Below are 18,658 nucleotides of genomic sequence, written 5' to 3'. Positions count from 1 at the left end.
GCAAACCTGGCAAAGATGGGTTTTGCTTTGTGCCATTTTTCCACCGAGCTAAAACCACGAACTCGCTACACTTGACAACCGGGTTAAAATCGTGGGCGGTTTCCCGGAAATCTCTCAAGTTGTTGACTTCCCCCCCTCGCCCCATTCTTGTAACTATTTTATTGACCCCCGAGGGATGATGGGCCGAGTCAACTGCCCCCCCCCCCCCTCCAACCAGGATTTGTACTCTAAAACCTTCTGATTGCAAGCCGCTCGCGTTCTGCCACCGAGCCACCCGGCCAGATTGTTTATTTGAGCAAAAAAATCCAAGTCTCTCTCTCTGTCGGAATGAGCAGCAATTTGGGTGGTGTGGTTAAATCGAACCACAGCTCTCAGCCAGTAAACATAAAACAGTGGCCCAGCGTTGGTCCAATGGTTCCCAACCACATGCCAACGTTGAGCCAACGTTGGCATTTTTTGATGGTGGTGGTGGGGAGGGGGGCACCGATGGAAATTTAACATCGCCATACCGATGGCCAGCATAGCAAGGGGCGTCCACCAGACTGATGTTGACTTTGCTTATTTACCTACGAAAACCTCACCGAGCTTCGAGACTATTTTTCTGAAGAATTCCGCTTCGGATGTTTGCCCAGGTGTATTCAAGCTCGCCTGCGATCTGTCGCGTTTGGGGAGGCAGGGTTGGTGGAGCGCTGGGATTTGCAAGGTGGTGGCCAGGAATGCCACAGTCCGGCAAGCGGGTTACGTGGGCCTGCCGCCTGTATGAGACTCTGAGTGTTGTATCCACGTTCGCAGTGGAGTTTTCTCCAGCTACTGTGGGTTTCTCCTTCAACGCGCCACTCATTGGTGGCTTAGCCTGACATTCCGATCGACGCGTGACCGTTCCCAAAAACGAGTCTTGAGAATCAGTGGGGGCCTTTAACTGGGTAAATAAATTCCATTATTGCCGTTCGTTATTATTTTTCCTCAAATGTTTTTTTAATTCTTTACACGATATAAACGACAGAACCATTGCTCTTACCTACAGCTCCGTTGAGGTTCTGAAAGATGCGACACTTGTGGTCCAGGGTGATGTTTATTTTGCTCTGAAAGAGAAACAAAGCGGACGCACAGCATAAGTTTGAGAAGACCTCCTAACAAACGGCATGCCAGCGACACGATTCTACAAGTAAGAAACAATATATTAATTTAAGTTTACCAGGTAAGGCCCACTGAGCTATGTAGCTCTTTTTCAGAAGCAACCTGGCCACAAACGGTAGCTCAGCGAAGTGTGCTTACCACGTGCACATTTGTATCAGCCAAACACGTGATGTTGATTCTAAATGTGGAGGGGAAAACCGAAGGGCCCGGAGAAACAATTCACGCGACCACAGGGCGAGAGAGAGAGACTTAAAAACTCCAAATATACAGCAGGTATCACAGGGTCGGGATCGAACCCACAACCTCCTGCATACCAGGCGAGGTAGTTAACATCTCCTAGCCACCGTGGGAGACAGTTTTACCATTCACAGTCCTGAGGCAAGGGGGGAAATTGCACGTTCACATGGCAGGGCTGAGTCTATTCATAGAAAAAAAAAACACTTTACCTGCCCACAAAGTGACGCTCATTTTATCCGCCCCGGAATGAGGGTTGATGAGCTGCGTCAACCCCACAAGCAGCATTTGAAATTGGCCGCTCGCTCGATCGCTGAGCCAAGGAAGAAAAATTATGCACGTGCGTAGATTCTATCCAGCACCACCACCACCGCCCCCCCCCCCCCCCAACTTGCACCAGCTCTGATCTGCAGTAGCAGCTTCAACAGCAGGAAAGGGCCGGAGGCAGTGAGTGGGGTTGGCGGGTCCACGGGGCCTCCCCATACCCGCTTGGCCGGGTCGATGTAGACCTTGGTGTAGAAGAGCTGATCGTCGTCGTCATCTCGCAGCTCCCACTGAGACACCACCTGGTGCAGGGCCGGGGCGAGGCCCACAACGCCTGGCGCGGGGTCGCCACACACCACACGGCGCGGTTCAATATCATCGTCAGCAGCAGTGTGATGATCATTATTACCATCGTCATCTTCAGCAGTAGCCACAGTTGGATCATCGTTGAATCGTCGTCACCGTTATCACCTTGAGCAGCATCCACAGTATGATGATCATCGTAGAATCAACATTGTCATCATCAGCAGCAGCGATATCATCATCAACCTCCACCAGTCATCATTCCTCCGTTAATCGTCTCCACCCATCATCCATCATCACTCCTCCACAGGTGACGTTCGTGGAGAAGTCAACAGTGGTCGTCTTGTGGACAGGCTGGACCTCGCGATGAGAATGTGGAATTTCCATCGACGGCTGGGGACCACCGACGGATAAACGAGCGTTGGGCTACGCTCGCTCGCTTGAGCAGGGAGCCCACTTTGACCCGTGTGCGGTTATTGGGCGTCAGTCCTTTCATCGCTCCATTCATCCGACCGCCTGTCTGTGTGTCTGACCTTTGACCCACCCGGCCACCTCCCAGACTAAACCCAGAGGCAGATCTAGAAACGACCGAGGGGGTGGCGGTGGTGGTCCTGATTTATCAAGATGTTTAAATAAGGCCCTATATTATTAATAATAAAGAAATAAAAACCATTAAACGTATTGTCGCTGGTAGATATCAATGAAACACCAATGTCGGGATCGAAAGTGGAGGGGAGCCATTGCCGCCATGATCCCCACCCTGACTTGGAGGCGCCCACTGCTTCTGACGTTCTCACCCCATCCACCGTTACGCACACACAGACAAAGATCCTAGCCTGAACAGACCCTTGGGGCAAGTGCTGCTAGTGAGTCCCTATGAGGGCCGGCACGGCACACGAGGGGGTGGGTGGCCAGCACCACGTCCCCGCCGCCTTTGTTTCCCTAGTGGCGATGTTTATACATCACACAAGGTACTCATTTGAGGCAGAGTCGATCTAGTGGAGGCCCAGGACCGGTTCAGATAATCGTCGCTGGTGTTGACCATGAGTGACCCTGGGTTGCTGGGTTTGTAGCGCAGCGCGCTAACCGCGACACAACTACTCCCCAACAACAACAACCGCCATTCACCACTAAGTGGCGGTGACGTCACCACGGCGCTTGTGCCAGGTTATGTGCACTTTAAGGTCACGTCAAGTGTCGAACGCCAACTGGCAAGAGGTCACGGGACAGACCCAGGTGCCGTGGGTTGACAGAGATGACTGGCCGATGCACCACCTGTGCCCCCCACTGTGCCGACTCGCACTGCGTTTTAGCTGCCCGGGCACTCCGCTCATTGTTGTTGCCCTTCAGCAACAACAGAGGCTCCTCCGCCCTCCGTTGTTGCTGGAGGGCGACTGCCTCTAATTGCCCAGCAGCGTCCTTCACGAGCCTCCTCCACAGAGGCCGATCTTGACACCGCTGGTGCCAGTCATTGGCTCCCCATGCACAAAGATAAAGATCCCCCGTATAGCCTTAACAGACTGTAGGAGCAAGTGCTGTTAGCGAGTAGCACCTATGAAGGCCGGAACGGTACACGAGAGGGTGGGTGGCCAGCACCACGCCCGGCCGCCTTTGTTTACACACCGCACCAGGGTACTCATTTGAGGCTGAGTCGACCTAGGGGAGGCCGGGGACCGGTTCAGATAATCGTCACCGGTGTTGACCGAGAGCGGGAATCGAACCCGGGTCGTCGGGTTCATAGCGCAGCGTAGCGCGCCAACCGCTGTGTGTGTGTACACACGCTCGCACGCTCGCACACACGCACCCCCGGAGTTGAGGAAGCGCTTCCCGCTGCGCACGTGCGGGTACTTGTCAGCGAGGCGCCGGTCGGGCCACACGAGCGCCTCGGCGGAGAAGACGAGCCGGTGGCCCGTCTGCTGGAACTTGCGCAGCAGCTCCGAGGGGCCGCTCGCGAAGATCAGGTCGTAGCTGCGCCCGGAGCGGAGAGAGAGAGCACGACCGCCAGGCGACCCCACGCGACCCGGGTCACCCCCCCCCCCCAGTAATAGCCCAGGGCACACGTGCGCGCACGTACACACACAAAAACAAATATCACCCGTATAGCTTTAACAGGCTGTAGGGGCAAGTGCTATGAACGAGTAGCACCTACGAAGCCTGCCACAGCACGCGCAGGGGGTGGGTGGCCAACATCACGCCCGGCCGCCTTTGTCTCCCGAGCGGTGATGTTTACACACCGCAGCAAGGCGCTCATTTGAGGCCGAGTCAGGGATGCCCAGGACCGGTTTTAATATTCGTCGTTGGCCCTGAGCGGGAATCAAACTTGTGTAGTGTAGTAGCGCCGGCTGGTGACCAGCAGCAGCGGCAAGTGCGGTGGACAAACATTACACACGCCGGTGAGCATCTACATGGCTGGGTGTCGGCAGGGCGGAGGAACTGGGGCAAGGGTCATGGAGGGCCCCATCTGGAAGCTCTTGGAACCTGCCGGTTGGTTCGAGAAGGGAGGCGCGGCCAGGGCGGAGCCAGGCCACGCTGGTAGCATGAAAGGGGCCCAGAGTGGGAGCTCATTGCGCTGCTAGACAGCCTGTTAGCTATCTCAGTCACTGCCGCCGATACTAGACGGCTCGTGTTGTGTCATGGGCTAGCGAGTACGGAGTGTGTGCGGGCGAGATCGTGTGTGTTTATAAAAGAAGGCGCCTCTACAAACATCGTCTCCGACTCACTGACACTACACTTGGATCGCAGGGTTCGATGCGCAGTGCGCCAACCACTGCACTACCGCTCCCCACAATCTGCACACGCACACACTCTCTTTGGGGTGCGGAGGCTGCGGAGGCAATCGCTGTGAGCGAGCGTCCATCAAAGCCAACGCGGCACACATGTGAGACAAGCATGGTGTGGGCCAGCGTCAATAATCTATAACTCGGCTAGTTTATTTACAAGGTAAAATCCACCGAGTTATTTTCTCTTTTTCAGAGGCGACCTGGCCACACATGACAGCTCATCGAAGTGGCTTATATCAATACCATCATCACACGTGGGAAATGTATATCAGCAGCCAACTAATCTAAACCCGCATTGTTTCTAAATGTGGTGTGGAGCCAAAATGGAGGAGACCCGGAGAACAATCCACGGGACCACCACGGGGAGAGAGAACACGCATACTCCAAAATACAGAGGCAGCGTGAGGGTCTGGGGATCAAACCCACGACCTCCTGCGCACCAGGCGAGGGAAATAACATCTCCTTACCACCGCGGCGCCCATCGCAGGCATGCCGGGCAGCCTGTGTGCCTCTCGAACACACCGATGTTTGTTGACCCGCTCCAAACACGAGATTGTCTATGCATTGTAGGCCGAGTGGACCCACGGCAGGGCCCACATCAGGCACCGATACCAACTCGTTGCACAAATGCCTATCACATGCACCGTGGGGGGGGGGGGGGGGGGCGGGGGGGGTCAGGAATCGCCCCCCGGATTGCTCGCCGGCAGTGCAAGCGCCGCTAACTCAGCGGCTCGCGCACGAACCGCCGCCGGCACTGTGCGCACAGCACGTGTGCGCACAGTGCGCACAGCACGTGTGCGCACAGTGCGCACAGCACGTGTGCGCACAGCACGTGTGCGCACAGTGCGCACAGCACGTGTGCGCACAGCACGTGTGCGCACAGTGCGCACAGCACGTGTGCGCACAGTGCGCACAGCACGTGTGCGGCGGCTGCGGGACACAGGACGAGGGTCGGGGAGCGGTCTCGGCGGCATGGCCAAACGGTAGCACGCGCGTCGCTTGCTACAGCGGTCTGCGGTTTGAGCCCGGGTTCGTACCGTGGGTGCATTAACTAAGAACAGACGCCGATGAAGATCGGCTTGATGGCTTCATCCGAAAAAGCTTTGGGAGGGGGGAGGGGGGAGCCACGCGTGCCGACGTCACGGTACAAACTTTGCCAAATTAAAAAAAAAACTACTCGTAAAGTGACACCGAAAAATACTTATCGAGTCAAGCCACGCAGCCGCAACATCGTCCACCTCCCCTCTATCGGGCGACTGTTATCATGGGCGCCACGCGGGCGAGATGTTGACTACCTCGTCCGGTATACAGGAGGTAGTGGCTTCTATCCCGACCTTGATGCGTGTATATTTGGAGTTTGCGCGTATCTCTCTCCCCGTGATTGCGTGGATTTGTCTCTGGTTCCTCCGGTTTTTCCCTCCACATTTAGAAATCAACGTCACGCGTTGAGAGTATTTGTGCTGCTATAAATGTCAACGTGGTAAGCCACTTCGTTGAACGATAAATTGTGGCCAGGTCGCTTCTAATAAAGAGCTACACAGCTCAGTGGGGGCCTTACCTCGTAAAATAAACAAATAACACCGTTTAGTTTTAGACTAAAGCAAAGCCCTTTGGTGGGGTCGGCTCTGCGGTCACCCAGTGCCTCACAGAGACAGCTGCCACCGGGGCGTCCCCTGCCACAGGACACCTCGAGACTGACTGCACGGGAACCGCGGCACGAACGCCGAGCGGTGACGCCAAACCGTGGCGGCGGCGGCGGTGATGGCGGCGACGCGTCGAGGGGTAACAGGGCTCAGCTCCGTGGCGCGCCGCTCGGGGCGTTGCGATGGGGGGAGAGGCAAAACGAGAGGGAGAGGTGCGGACAAAGAGAGAGCACAGAGAGAGATGGGGACAAAGAGAGAGATAGGGACAAAGAGAGAGCACAGAGAGAGATGGGGACAAAGAGAGAGCACAGAGAGAGATGGGGACAAAGAGAGAGCACAGAGAGAGAGAGAGATGGGGACAAAGAGACAGATGGGGACAAAGAGAAAGCACAGAGAGAGATGGGGACAAAGAGAGAGATACGGGGACAAAGAGAGAGCACAGAGAGATCGCAGAGAGAGAGAGAGAGATGGGGACAGAGAGAGAGAGATGGGGACAAAGAGAGAGATGGAGACAAAGAGAGAGATGGAGACAAAGAGAGAGATGGAGACAAAGAGAGAGGACAGAGAGAGAGATGGGGGAGAGAGAGAGATGGGGACAAAGAGAGAGAGATGGGGACAAATAGAGAAGACAGAGAGAGAGCGGCACAGCCAGCGGGGGGCTGCCAGAACGGTCAGGCGTCTGCACCCCGCACGGACCCCACGACCATTGACGATCTCACCCACATGGCGCAGCAGCGGCTGTGTTTGATTTTACGTTTGTCGGAAATTATTGGCCGCAACAGGTGTTTTGGTATTTATACATATACTTTTTTCCCTCTTTAGATTTTTTCATTATTATTTTCTTTAGCTACAAAACAGTCATAAATTGCCTGTTTTTTTTTTCCCGAAGAGAAACTCTGCTTTGTCGAGGTCTTTTATTTGTTTTCGACTTTTCAGATTCCAAAGGAAATGACTACGATGTGAATTAGAAAAATAAAAAAAAGAACCCAACACAGACCCAAACACTTCACAAAACCTGGCTGCACTTTTCTTCCAGTCACTTTTCCAATAGGAACCCCATAATTAAATACGTAGAAATATGTTTCAGAATGTCAGTAATTAATAGCAACACTGCACAGCATTACACTGGGAACAGGTTCCCAGTGTAATGCTTTCTACGTGAGATGTCTGGAATTTGCATCGCTCCTTCCTCTCCGGCTCCCCATGGACAAACCCTCGTGTACGTTGTCGTGGGTGTGTGCGTGCGAGTCGCTATTTGTGAATGTACTGCACTTGTGTGTGTGTGCGCCTGTGTGTGTGTGTGCGTGCAAATACAAAGATCCTCCGTATAGCCTGAACAGACTGTTGGGTCAAGGCCGGCACGGCACACGATGGGGTGGGTGGCCAGCGCCACGCTCAGCCGCCTTTGTCTCCCCAGTAGCGATGTTTTTACACACCGCACCAGGTACTCATTTGAGATTGAGTCGACCTAGGGGAGACCCAGGACCGGATCAGACAGTCATCACTGGTGTTGGCCGTTACACTACCGCGGTTGGCGCTATGCTGCGCTACGAACCTGGCTACCCGAGTTCGATTCCCACTCACGGTCAACACCAGTGACAATTATCTGAATCGGTCCCGGGCCTCCCCTAGGTCGACTCAGCCTTAAATGAGTACCTGGTGTATTGTAACTAGTAAACATCGCCACTAGGGAGACAAAGGCGGCCGGGCGTGGTGTTGGCCACCCACCCCCTCGTGTGCCGTGCCGGCCTTTATAGGTGCTCGCTAACAGCACTTGCCCCGACAGCCTATTCAGAGGCTACACGGGGTATGTTTATCTTTGCTTATGTACTAGCGGTGCTCGCCCTCGCTCTTGACCCCGTAGGCGTGGACATCGGTGGGCGGAGCGATATCCTCACTGGTGCTGGGCCTCCTCTAGGTTGACTCGGCCTTAAATCAATTGCTGGTGATGCAGCGTGTAAACATCGCCAGAGGTGGAAGGGCGTGGTGCTGGACACGATCCCCACTCTCAGTCGGGGCTGGGTTTATGCATCCATCTTCTCAGCCCCTCCGCCCCCCAGGACACCGGAGCATCGAAGACCTGATTATATGTTTTAACGCTGCGGTTAATGGATCACCTCTAGCGGATGCTGGGGTCACGTGAAGCCACGGCATATCAAAACGCGTAATTATGGAAAACGATTAATTGCCACGCGCACGATTCCGACGGTTGCACCGTCCGGCGTAACAACAGATTCAACATTTTTTAAGTGCCGTTGCATAACCTGAAGCGGCGAGTAAGCCTACCTTTGTGCGGCTGCGTCGGTATTTTGCATGTGCTTTGCATGTGTGTGTGCTGTGCGCGGGGCTTGTGTGTGTGTGTTTGTGCGGATTGCACCTCTGTGAATAATAAATCTCATTGGGAAATGGCGCGCAGGAATGCGCTCCTTGTTTAACTTCGGGCGCGTGCGTCTGTGCGTGTGTGTGTGTCTGTGTGTGTCTGTGCGTGTGTGTGTGTCTGTGGGTGTGTGTGTCTGTGCGTGTGTGTGTCTGTGTGTGTGTCTGTGCGTGTGTCTGTGTGTGTGTCTGTGCGTGTGTGTGTCTGTGTGTGTGTCTGTGCGTGTGTCTGTGTGTGTGTGCGCTGTGCTACGAACCCGGCGACCCGGGTTCGATCCCCGCTCACGACCAACAGCAGTGACGATTATTTGAACTAGGTCGACTCAGCCTCAAATGAGTACCTGGTGCGGTGCGCAAAAACATCGCCACTGGGAAGACAAAGGCGGCCGAGCGTGGTGCTGGTCACCCACCCCCTGGTGTGCCGTGCCGGCCTTCATCGGTGCTACTCGCTTACAGCATTTGCCCCAACAGTCTGTTAAGGCTATACGGGGGGTCTTTGTCTTGTTTTTGTGCACGTGTCCACGCTCGCGTCTGTTTATTAATCGCTTTGCAACCAAGGTTTGAAACACATGAGCTCTGTCCTTCTGTCCGTCCGTCTGTCTGTCACACTGGGTCACACGATAACTCACGAAAAGGGGATCGATTCAACGCCGACATAATTATCGTGCAAAGTTGCGTTGCTACGAGCAACTAAGCCGATGGAAAACCGGACGTATATATATTAAATTTGCAAAAGTTGGCGATAAAAGTGCACAGCTGAATGGATAACGAGGCGATGATGATGATGATGTCACGCTCGGCGTGCGCGACTTGGCCCTCCCGATCACTCGGCGCGACGTCATCTCATTCTGGCTCGGACGGTAACGCTGTTGGGGCCCTCTAAAGACTTCCCAGGGCCAGCGCACGCATGGAGAGACTTACAGAATCCACGCTGCGTGCACGATTTTTCTTTTTTTCCATTGGAGTCGCCGGCGAGTGCGCGTGCAGACTTCCACATCCGTCAACGTGGCTCCTCCGCCGAGTGCTTGCGTGGGTGGGTGGGGTGCGTGGGTGGGTGGGAGGGGTGCGTGGGTGGGTGGTGGGGTACGTGGGTGGGGTGCGTGGGGTGCGATGGGTGGGGTGCGTGGGTGGGTGGGAGGGGTGCGTGGGTGGGTGGGGTGCGTGGGTGGGTGGGAGGGGTGGGTGGGGTGCGTGGGGGGGTGGGTGGGGTGCGTGGGTGGGTGGGAGGGGTGCGTGGGTGGGTGCGTGGGTGGTGGGGTGCGTGGGTGGGTGGTGGGGTGCGTGGGTGGGGTGGGTGGGGTGCGTGGGGTGGGGTGGGTGGGGTGCACAGTGTGTACATCCTGAGGCCCTTCCCCCACGATCACCTGTCCACGACCAACACCACCAGGTCGTCCCTCTCCTTGTGTTTCTCCATCTCCTCCTTGAGCAACCGCACCTTCTGGCCACCCCCGATGGAGCGGTCGACATCGCCGCCCTTCCACGCATCGCCCATCCCCAGCACCTGGCACACGCATGGCGCACGCACGGCACCGGCCATTGCCGGCCGATTGGCCAATGGCCCTCGATCCGAGCGGAGACTGAAGAAGGCACGACTATGGGCCAATTGCGGAGTCAACGAAAAGCTCAATCAACACTTTCGCTAAAGGAGGAACGTATCAAGCAGAGGAAACGTAGGGAAGGTGGGGCCTGGCTCCCTCTCCCTTCACCCTCCCCCCCGCTCTCTACAACCCGGGTCCCAACTCGCGCCGTCGGTGCGAACGCGTAACACACGACGCGATGTCACGGGCCCCCCTGCGTATTGCCTCAAAAATAAATCGGACACGTTATTGGGGGGCAAAGAGCTCCCCCCCCCCACTCCCAACCTTCTTTAAACCGCTTCGCTATGAAGAACAGCCGTTGCCGAAAACAACGTCACCCATCTCTCTCCGATTTCTGTTTCACGTTGCTTGCAACTTTCCGCCTATTGTAACCTTTCTTTTTTTCGAGATAGCACTTTGGCAGTTGCGCCCGAGCCGAGATCATTTTCACCATCAACAATTTTGGGCCCAAGGTTCCTTTCGTCGGTTTTGTTTGGAAACGACGACGACTTCGAAGCTTCTCCCGAAGATTGGCCCTCCCTTCGACGGAACACAAGCCTGCCCCGAGAAGTCGGCACCAACCCCTTCGGCATATATCGTCAAAAGCAGCGGCACCAATTGTTGGAACGAAACTATCCCCCACAACTCGTTCACTAAATGTTCACCCAGCGACGAGAACTTGAGGTGAACTCACCCGCGCGCTCTCCCCCTCACCTGCACGGAGTAGTTGAAGTATTTTGCCGTCCGCATGAAGCGCTCGAATCCATCCGTCCGATTGGTGGCGACGGTGACCACCAGCAGGTTGTCTGCAGAGACAACGGAGGAGGAGGAATCGTCACCAGCGGCGTTATTGGAATCGTACAAAATCAGAATCTTTATTTAGACTGAAGGAATCCGATGAGCTATGAAGCTCTTTTTCACAGATGCCCAGCATGTAGGGAATGTAAATAATGTAAAGCCACTCTGTTGGCCACACTGCAATACATAACTTTCATGAGCGTCGTTGTGGAGAATTTAAGTAACAGGACAAATAAGGAGGCGCTGTTTATTTCCGTAAGATTCTCAACATTTCCGGGGTGGCGTCAAGCCTGGTCGCGGGCGGCCAGGCCGGAGCGGGCCCGGAGTGAATCGCCACCCGGCTCCTGGACGACGAGGTCATTGGTGAGATCGTGGGCGAGGCCGACGAATCGACCAAGCATTGCAATCCACTGCTCCTGTGCGGTTGACTACATGAGCCCCATCTTCCTTTAACTGTGCCAGCTGCCCCGTGAACCCTCCCTATCTCTGCTACCCTCCCTCCACCTTCTGCCTCCCCCATCGTTCTCTGAAGTTCGAATCCTCGCGCGTTACAATTGTTTCTCTTCCGAAACAATTGTAACGCCGAGTCTCATCCTGCCGGCGTGCTCTCTCGAGTGCTCACTTGGATCAACAAAATAAACTTTTAAACTTCCCCTGACATTCAGCCTCTCGAAGGCGGGAAACCCCCTACAAGCCACGCCCAGCGTGATGCGGCTGGTGATGCGAATGACATCAGCAAGCTCCACCCATCGCTTCCCGTCAAGAGCGACACGTAGGAACAGGAGCGACTCCTTTTCCGACTATTTTCCCCGATGGGTCGAGTGATCAAGCTGAGCAATATATTGGGTAGCTCAGCTCTAGGCATTAATAATATCAAGCAAACTCCGGACCGTTCTGACCATAAGGGCCTCAATAAATCAGCAGTATGATGATGACGACACAACAGAGATGAATATTCACCATTTAGCCTACATTGTGTTGAGGCAAGTGCTGTTAGCGAGCATCTATTAAACCCAGAACGGTACACGAGGGGGATAGGTGGCTAGCACCACGCCCGGCCGCCTTTGTCGCCCTAAATGGCGATGTTTACCCACCTCAGCAGGTTCTCATTTGAGGCCGAGTCGACCTGGAGAGGGCCAGAATCGGTTCAAACGTTCGCCGCTGTTATTAGTCGCGAGCGGGAATCGAACTCAGGTGGCTGGGTTTGCAGGGGCAGCGCGCTAACCGCTGGTGCCACCGCTCACAGCAACGCTCACGCACGCTCACAAGTCACTCGAAGCCGCTTGGCAACACAAGCCTCGGCTTTCCACCCACTACGCCGTCGACTCACAGACGCCGGCTGGAAAGAAAGACTCAACATTCCAAAACAGAGAGCTCACTCGACCAGAGTCAAGCAAAAGTTACGAGTGGCCATTACGTTGCCACTGTGTTCAGCGCCCCCCACGTCTCCCCCCCCCTCCCGCCTCCACCCTGTGTAAAGCAATTTAGCCGTCTGCTTGCTCTTGCTGTTGTTGTTATCTTTCTCAATTGCCCAGCGATCTGCCGGGGTCAGCAACAATGAGGTCACCGCCAGTCATTCTGGGCGGGTGGGCGGCGACGATTCGCAGAGCCGGGCTCGACCTAATGACGGGGGTGTGCAGAATTACTCCCAGCCAGGGGCTGCAGCTCGAGTAGCAGATTGTGGGTGGCAATTCATCACCATCATCATCATCTCCCATCGTCATCTCCCATCATCATCTGATCATGCTTGTGGGACCAGCACCAAACATTTTTTCCCCCTGCGAACCGGGCGTGGTACAGATACAAAGCATTGGGGGGGGGGGGCAGTGAAGAGCTGAAATCCTCCCCCCAAGCTCCCCCTCCACCACTAACCCCCCCCCCATACGACACTCCCCCCCCATACGACACTCCCTCCCCAAACTAGCTGACGACACCGCATAGATTGTAGATTCAACGCAGTCTGGCTTCACAGTGGACGTTAAAGAACCCGCGACGTCACTTGCTGGTGTCACGGTTCCACATTTGCGAAATTTGAAAATCTACCCAAAATTTACTCAACTGGGATATGCACAGCGATCAATGCCCGCACCCTCCAACCCCCCCACTGCAAAAAGCTTGGCAGGACCTCCCTGAAATAGTGTCAAGAGACTTCGTGAGCTTTCCTAGGTAAACAAGCATAGTAATAATAATAAAAACACAAAGTACCGTTCACACCAATTTCGCTCCTTCATTCTTTCTCCCACGTTGGGGACTCGGTCTACCAGACACTGACTGCTCCATCTCATCCTGCACACTGTGTTCAACTACCACACAATCAGGTCAAAACCAACGCACTCATCCGCTCACTCGCTCACTCACTCACCACACAACGCCTTTCTTCATGCTTATTTTCCGGCCCTGCTCGACTCTCTTAATTCCCTCCCGTCGTCTCTCTCTCTTTTGCCAACGTCTTACAACTGTCACCGACAGCATCGCAACTCTCTAACCGTGTTGTTTTTTTGTTGGTGGCCCTTGGCATTTGGTGAATTTTTGGGCCTAGTGCTCAGCAATCGTGAGAAGAAAAAAAAGGTGTGGGCCAGGCAAGATGATTCGGACAAAAACGACCTCTCGAACAGTGGTTCTTCTTAACTCGCATCCCCTGGGGGTTGCGTGATGCCCCTCCCCCCACCCCTCTCTGGGTGTGCGAGACATGGGCAGATTTTTTTTAGACGGTAAATCATCAAAAAACAAATTAAGCACGGGCACATTAGTACAACTACTTTTCGATTTAAAGCTTTCGTGACTGCAAGGATTAATCTTCTTTGGTTCTTTCGGTAAAGTCACTTAGAATGAGAATAAAATAATAAAATAACGCCTTTCACCTGAAGACGGCCGCTTGTGTCGTGGCCAAAACGTCGTGAGAATTTTATGTTATTTTATTCTCATTCTACGTGACTTTACCGAAAAACCAAAGAAGATACAACTACTTTGTTTCATCAAACTCTGTGTTTATTAACATCCTATATATTTTACGATTGAGAACCAACAGGGTGCGCAATTCTGCAGTAAAACAAAATCGCTGCTTTAGAGCGCCTCTCTACAGCTCTCTCGAGTGGAGGCCCTTCCGCCAGCAGCGGCGTGAGCGAGCAATTTGCAGGGCTGCGCCTTGACCCCCTCTATACTTTCCGAGAGAGGTGCCAGTCCACGTGATTCATTATGGAATCAAACAACCGTTTGGTATTCGCGCAGTTCTTATAGGGGGGGGGTGCAAGGCTACCGGGAAGGGCACCGTTGTTTGACCGACAAAGCTTGCGCAGCTTTCAAAGTGGGGAGGGGGGGGGTGGACGATGTTGTCGTGTGATTTTTACCCAATTAAATAATTTGGCTCGGACATCTGTAGCCCCTCTCTCCCCGGTCGCTCGTTTCTCTGCAACGGGCTCTTGTTTAAAAAAATATGTTTTGTCTCGCTTCCCAGAGGCCGAGCCAGCGGGAGCTCTGACTCATAGTCCCTGCCTGGCTGGAGGAGGAGGTGGCCAAGGAGAAGGCCAAGAACGAGGCCGAGGAGGCTGAAGAGGAGAAGGCCGATGAGGACAAGGCCGAAGAGGGTGTTGAGGAGGAGGAGGCCGAGGAGAAGGCCGATGTCCCCATGGCTGATCGTCAGCTCCCGTGGTTGGGCCTGGGAAGGCAGCCAGTCTTTCCACTCTCAGTAAACTAATCTAAATTGTTGTTTGATGTACCAGGTAAGGTCCACTGAGCTATATAGCTCTTATTCTTGGTTCTTTCGGTAAAGTCACGTAGAAGGGAAACAATAAAATAATAAAAATATAAAACAATAAAATTCTCACGACGTTTCGACTGCAACACAAGCAATCATCATCAGGTGTGAAAACCACAACAATAAAATTTGAAAAAAAAATATTGTTGTGGTTTTTTTAACGTTAGCACCACGGAGAACGATTTGACAGTTTGTTCAAATGGACGAGTCCATCTATGTTCGGAAAAGAGGAGGGGGGAGACGAAAAATAATGGCTGCGGTCTGAAAGCCACCTTAAGCGTGAACAATCAATTAAGACCCGAAATGGTTTATCAAATCCGTCCAGTGATTGCTAAGCCAGAATCTATCTTCTCGGTTGAAATTGTCTGTGTTTGTATATGTGGATAGCCTCATGAACGAATCTCTCATGGTAGCCAGATGGCTTTCAAAGAACCTCTGTATTGGAGAAGTCAATGTTATGTGAGCCTACTGAATTATAACAGTGATCTGCCACGGCCGAGGTGTTGGTCCTACCGTGTTTTAGGTCTGCTTTGTTTTCACGAATGCGGTCCGAGACATGTCGTTTGGTTTCTTCAATGTAACTACTACCACAGAGGCAACTTAGTTTGTAGATGCCAGGGTACTGTATGTCCGGAATCACATCTTTTACAGACGGAACCAGATCACGGATCTTATGTAATGTGTTGAATCGGACCTGGATCTTGTGTTTATTCAAGATTTTGGAGATATTTTTTGTGATCCCCGCAATGTAGGGTAAAGTGATGGTTTTGAATGGCTCCTCAAGAGGGTCCTTCATGGTTGGAGTGATAGCTTTGCGGATTGTGTAGTCGGAGTAACCATTAGCCTTAAGAGCTTGGTGTACGTACTTGAGTTCACTGGCTATGTGTTCCTGGTCGGATATGCATTAGGCTCTATGGTGCAGAGTCTTGATGAGGGAATTCTTCTGGGATGGATGGTGGTGGGATGGTTTTGAAAGGCTCCTCAAGAGGGTCCTTCTTAACTCCAACCACGTGTGGCAGCTGGTTCCGTCTGTAAAAGATGTGATTCCGGACATACAATACCCTGGCGTCTACAAACTAAGTTGCCTCTGTGGTAGTAGTTACATTGGAGAAACCAAACGACATGTCTCGGACCGCATTTGTGAACACAAAGCAGACCTGAAACACGGTAGGACCAACACCTCGGCCGTGGCAGATCACTGTTATAATTCAGTAGGCTCACATTACATTGACTTCTCCAAGACAGAGGTTCTTTGCAAGCCATCTGGCTACCATGAGAGAGATTCGTTCATGAGGCTATCCACATATACAAACACAGAGACAATTTCAACCGAGAAGATGGATTCTGTTTTAGCAATCATTGGAAGGATTTGATAAACCATTTCGGTTCCTAATTGATTGTTCACGCTTAAGGTGGCTTGCAGACCGCAGCCATTATTTTTCGTCTCCCCCCTCCTCTTTTCCGAGCATAGACGGACTCGTCCATCTGAACAAACTGCCAAATCGCTCTCTGTGGTGCTAACGTTAAAAAACCGCCACTTTTTTCAAATGTTCTTGTTGTGATTTTCACACCTGATGATGATTGCTTGTGTTGCAGTCTAAACGTCGTGATAATTGTATTGTTTTATATTTTTATTGTTTCCCTTCTACGTGACTTTACCGAAAGAACCAAGAATATGAATCCCTGCAGTCACGAAAGCTTTAAATAAAAAAATATATAGCTCTTTTTTCAGAAGCAACCTGTACACAAATGATAGCTCAACAGAATGTGCTTATCATCACGTGGACATTTATAGCAGCAGCCAATAAACTCGATCCTCACACCGATTCTGAATGTTGGAGGGAAAAACCCATAAAAAAATCCACGCGACCACGGGGAGAGAGAGACATGAAAACTCCAAAGGTACAGCAGGCGTCGGGGAGTTTTGATCGAACCCACGACCGGCTGTATACCAGGCGAGGTAGTTAACATCTCGCCACCGTGGCGCCCGAAGGTGATCTGCAGGGGCAGGGGCTGGGAAGGCTGAACGTGGTGGCCACACGCTGTGAAGGCGAATGCACCGGCGCGCGATGTTCTTTAATGTCCGCTGCCAAACAGCAAACGTTTTTCAGAGCATGCATGTTGGCACACGGAGTACATTTACGGTGAAGACTTTACACAATGGCGCATCAAAGATTCTGCGGCCTGTGAGTGCGGCCACGAATCCCAAACCATCGACCCACGTGGTAAAACACTCAGCTATTGCCGCTGTCTTCACTCCGTTAAAGGAGGAACGGGCGAGATCCACTCCGCTTCGTAACAGACAACTCGGTGGATAGCATCTAAAAGGTTACACATCTTCACTCCGCCGTTATCGATCCACACGAAGGAAGACGACTGGACACACCAGCGGTTACAAACCAGGGCGGCCGCGGAGATTCGAAACCCCCGAAAGGTACGCGACGACCGACCCCGGGGCGCTGCCGCTGCCCTGCTCCAGGACAGCGCTGTCGAAAGCGAGTGTTGAGACTTTCGCGCAGAGGGCCCTCTTTGGCTTAACAAAGGAGTGAAAGTTTATGTCCGAGGTGGTTATTGTCTCTGTGCGCAGTGGTTTAGAGTGGAGGAGCTCCTGCTGTACAGTGTGTGAGCCAGAGTCACCGATGGCGCTTGGTGGATACAAGGCCCCCCCCCCCTCCCGCCACGCACAAACGCACGACCAAATCTCGCCCTCCCAATTCCCCAGGCCAATTCCCCAGATGCTTACGAGAAAACAGACGGACTGCACGGCGAGCGGTAAATAAAGCAGCCCGGAGAGTTGGGGAGCACCGTGTGTTTGACGACGAAGTTTGACAAATCACGTTTACCCGGCGTGTGCAGGCTGATTGCACAGCTGATGGGCACACTGGACAAACTCAACAACAAGCAGCCACCCCCCCCCCCCGCCAAATCACTCAGGCCCGAAAGATTTACGCCACAGTAAAATTCCTCCTCTCGTTGCTATTGTGCAATCGTCAACGCCATCAACATCGTAATACGCAAGATTCGTCGTCTTAATCATGATCTTCATCATCAACTCTATCACCAACAAAGATGCATCGACAGGGGTCAATCCACGCCAAATCACCCAGATTATATATTTTTTTTACCAGGGTAAGACCCACTGAGCTATTTAGCTTCTTTTTCAGAAGTGACCTGGTCACAAATAATAGCTCAAAGAAATCGCTTATCACGTGGAAATTTATAGCAGCCAAATACTCCACACGCGTGATGCCGAGTCTAAATGTGGAGGGAAAAAACGGCGGGTCTGGAGAAAAATCCACACGACCACGGGGAGGTTTGCATTGGGAGCCCTCATCCCCATGTTAGGGAACGGTCCTGCGAAAAGGTGACAATGCAGAAACCACTCCGAGAATCCCTTCCATTGTCCGGTCCTCCACACCTTTAGGCATGCCCAACGACACGAATAATAATCCACATTAATTATCCCTAGCAAGCCCCGCCAAAGTCTCAAGACATTTAAGGAGAGCCCTGCATTGGGATGTTTGGAATGTTTAGCGTGTGGGAGGAAACCGGAGAAGCCTGCTATTGAGGACTTCGCTGCACAAACAGTTTTTTTTAAGGTCCTTAAAAGCTGGAATTCAGTAAAATTAAGTGACAACCCGCATCTAACATGATCCTTTGTTTTTTGTGCGTGCGTGCCTGCGCACGTGTGCATTCACTGGTGACCGGACCGAGACATGAACCTCGTTGCACTCGAGAGGTCAATCGCAGGGTCGAACCCTGGATCTCCGTCGTGGCATGTGTCGGCCGCAC

At 53.1% G+C, this 18,658-nt stretch overlaps 1 protein-coding gene across 2 annotated transcripts in view; it reads right to left on the bottom strand.

Annotated features, from left to right (window-relative positions):
* The window catches only part of LOC116946915 (procollagen-lysine,2-oxoglutarate 5-dioxygenase 2-like), a 62,292-nt gene that overhangs the window by 20,080 nt on the left and 23,554 nt on the right, over nucleotides 1–18,658 (bottom strand). For both annotated transcript variants that reach the window (XM_032962181.2, XM_032962182.2), the window contains exons 2-6: nucleotides 11,029–11,120; nucleotides 10,102–10,238; nucleotides 3,743–3,906; nucleotides 1,857–1,969; nucleotides 1,019–1,082 (exon numbers count right to left, since the gene is read on the bottom strand). In XM_032962181.2, coding sequence (XP_032818072.1) covers nucleotides 1,019–1,082; nucleotides 1,857–1,969; nucleotides 3,743–3,906; nucleotides 10,102–10,238; nucleotides 11,029–11,120 — 570 coding nt within the window. The remainder of the gene's footprint in view (nucleotides 1–1,018; nucleotides 1,083–1,856; nucleotides 1,970–3,742; nucleotides 3,907–10,101; nucleotides 10,239–11,028; nucleotides 11,121–18,658) is intronic.

This window comes from Petromyzon marinus, chromosome 28 (genome assembly GCF_048934315.1).
Source record: "Petromyzon marinus isolate PM22_M1 ecotype Great Lakes invasive population chromosome 28, UKy_Petmar_22M1.pri1.0, whole genome shotgun sequence".
In the NCBI taxonomy this organism is placed as follows: Eukaryota; Metazoa; Chordata; class Hyperoartia; order Petromyzontiformes; family Petromyzontidae; genus Petromyzon; species Petromyzon marinus.
This window is presented reverse-complemented; position numbering and strand designations above follow the sequence as displayed.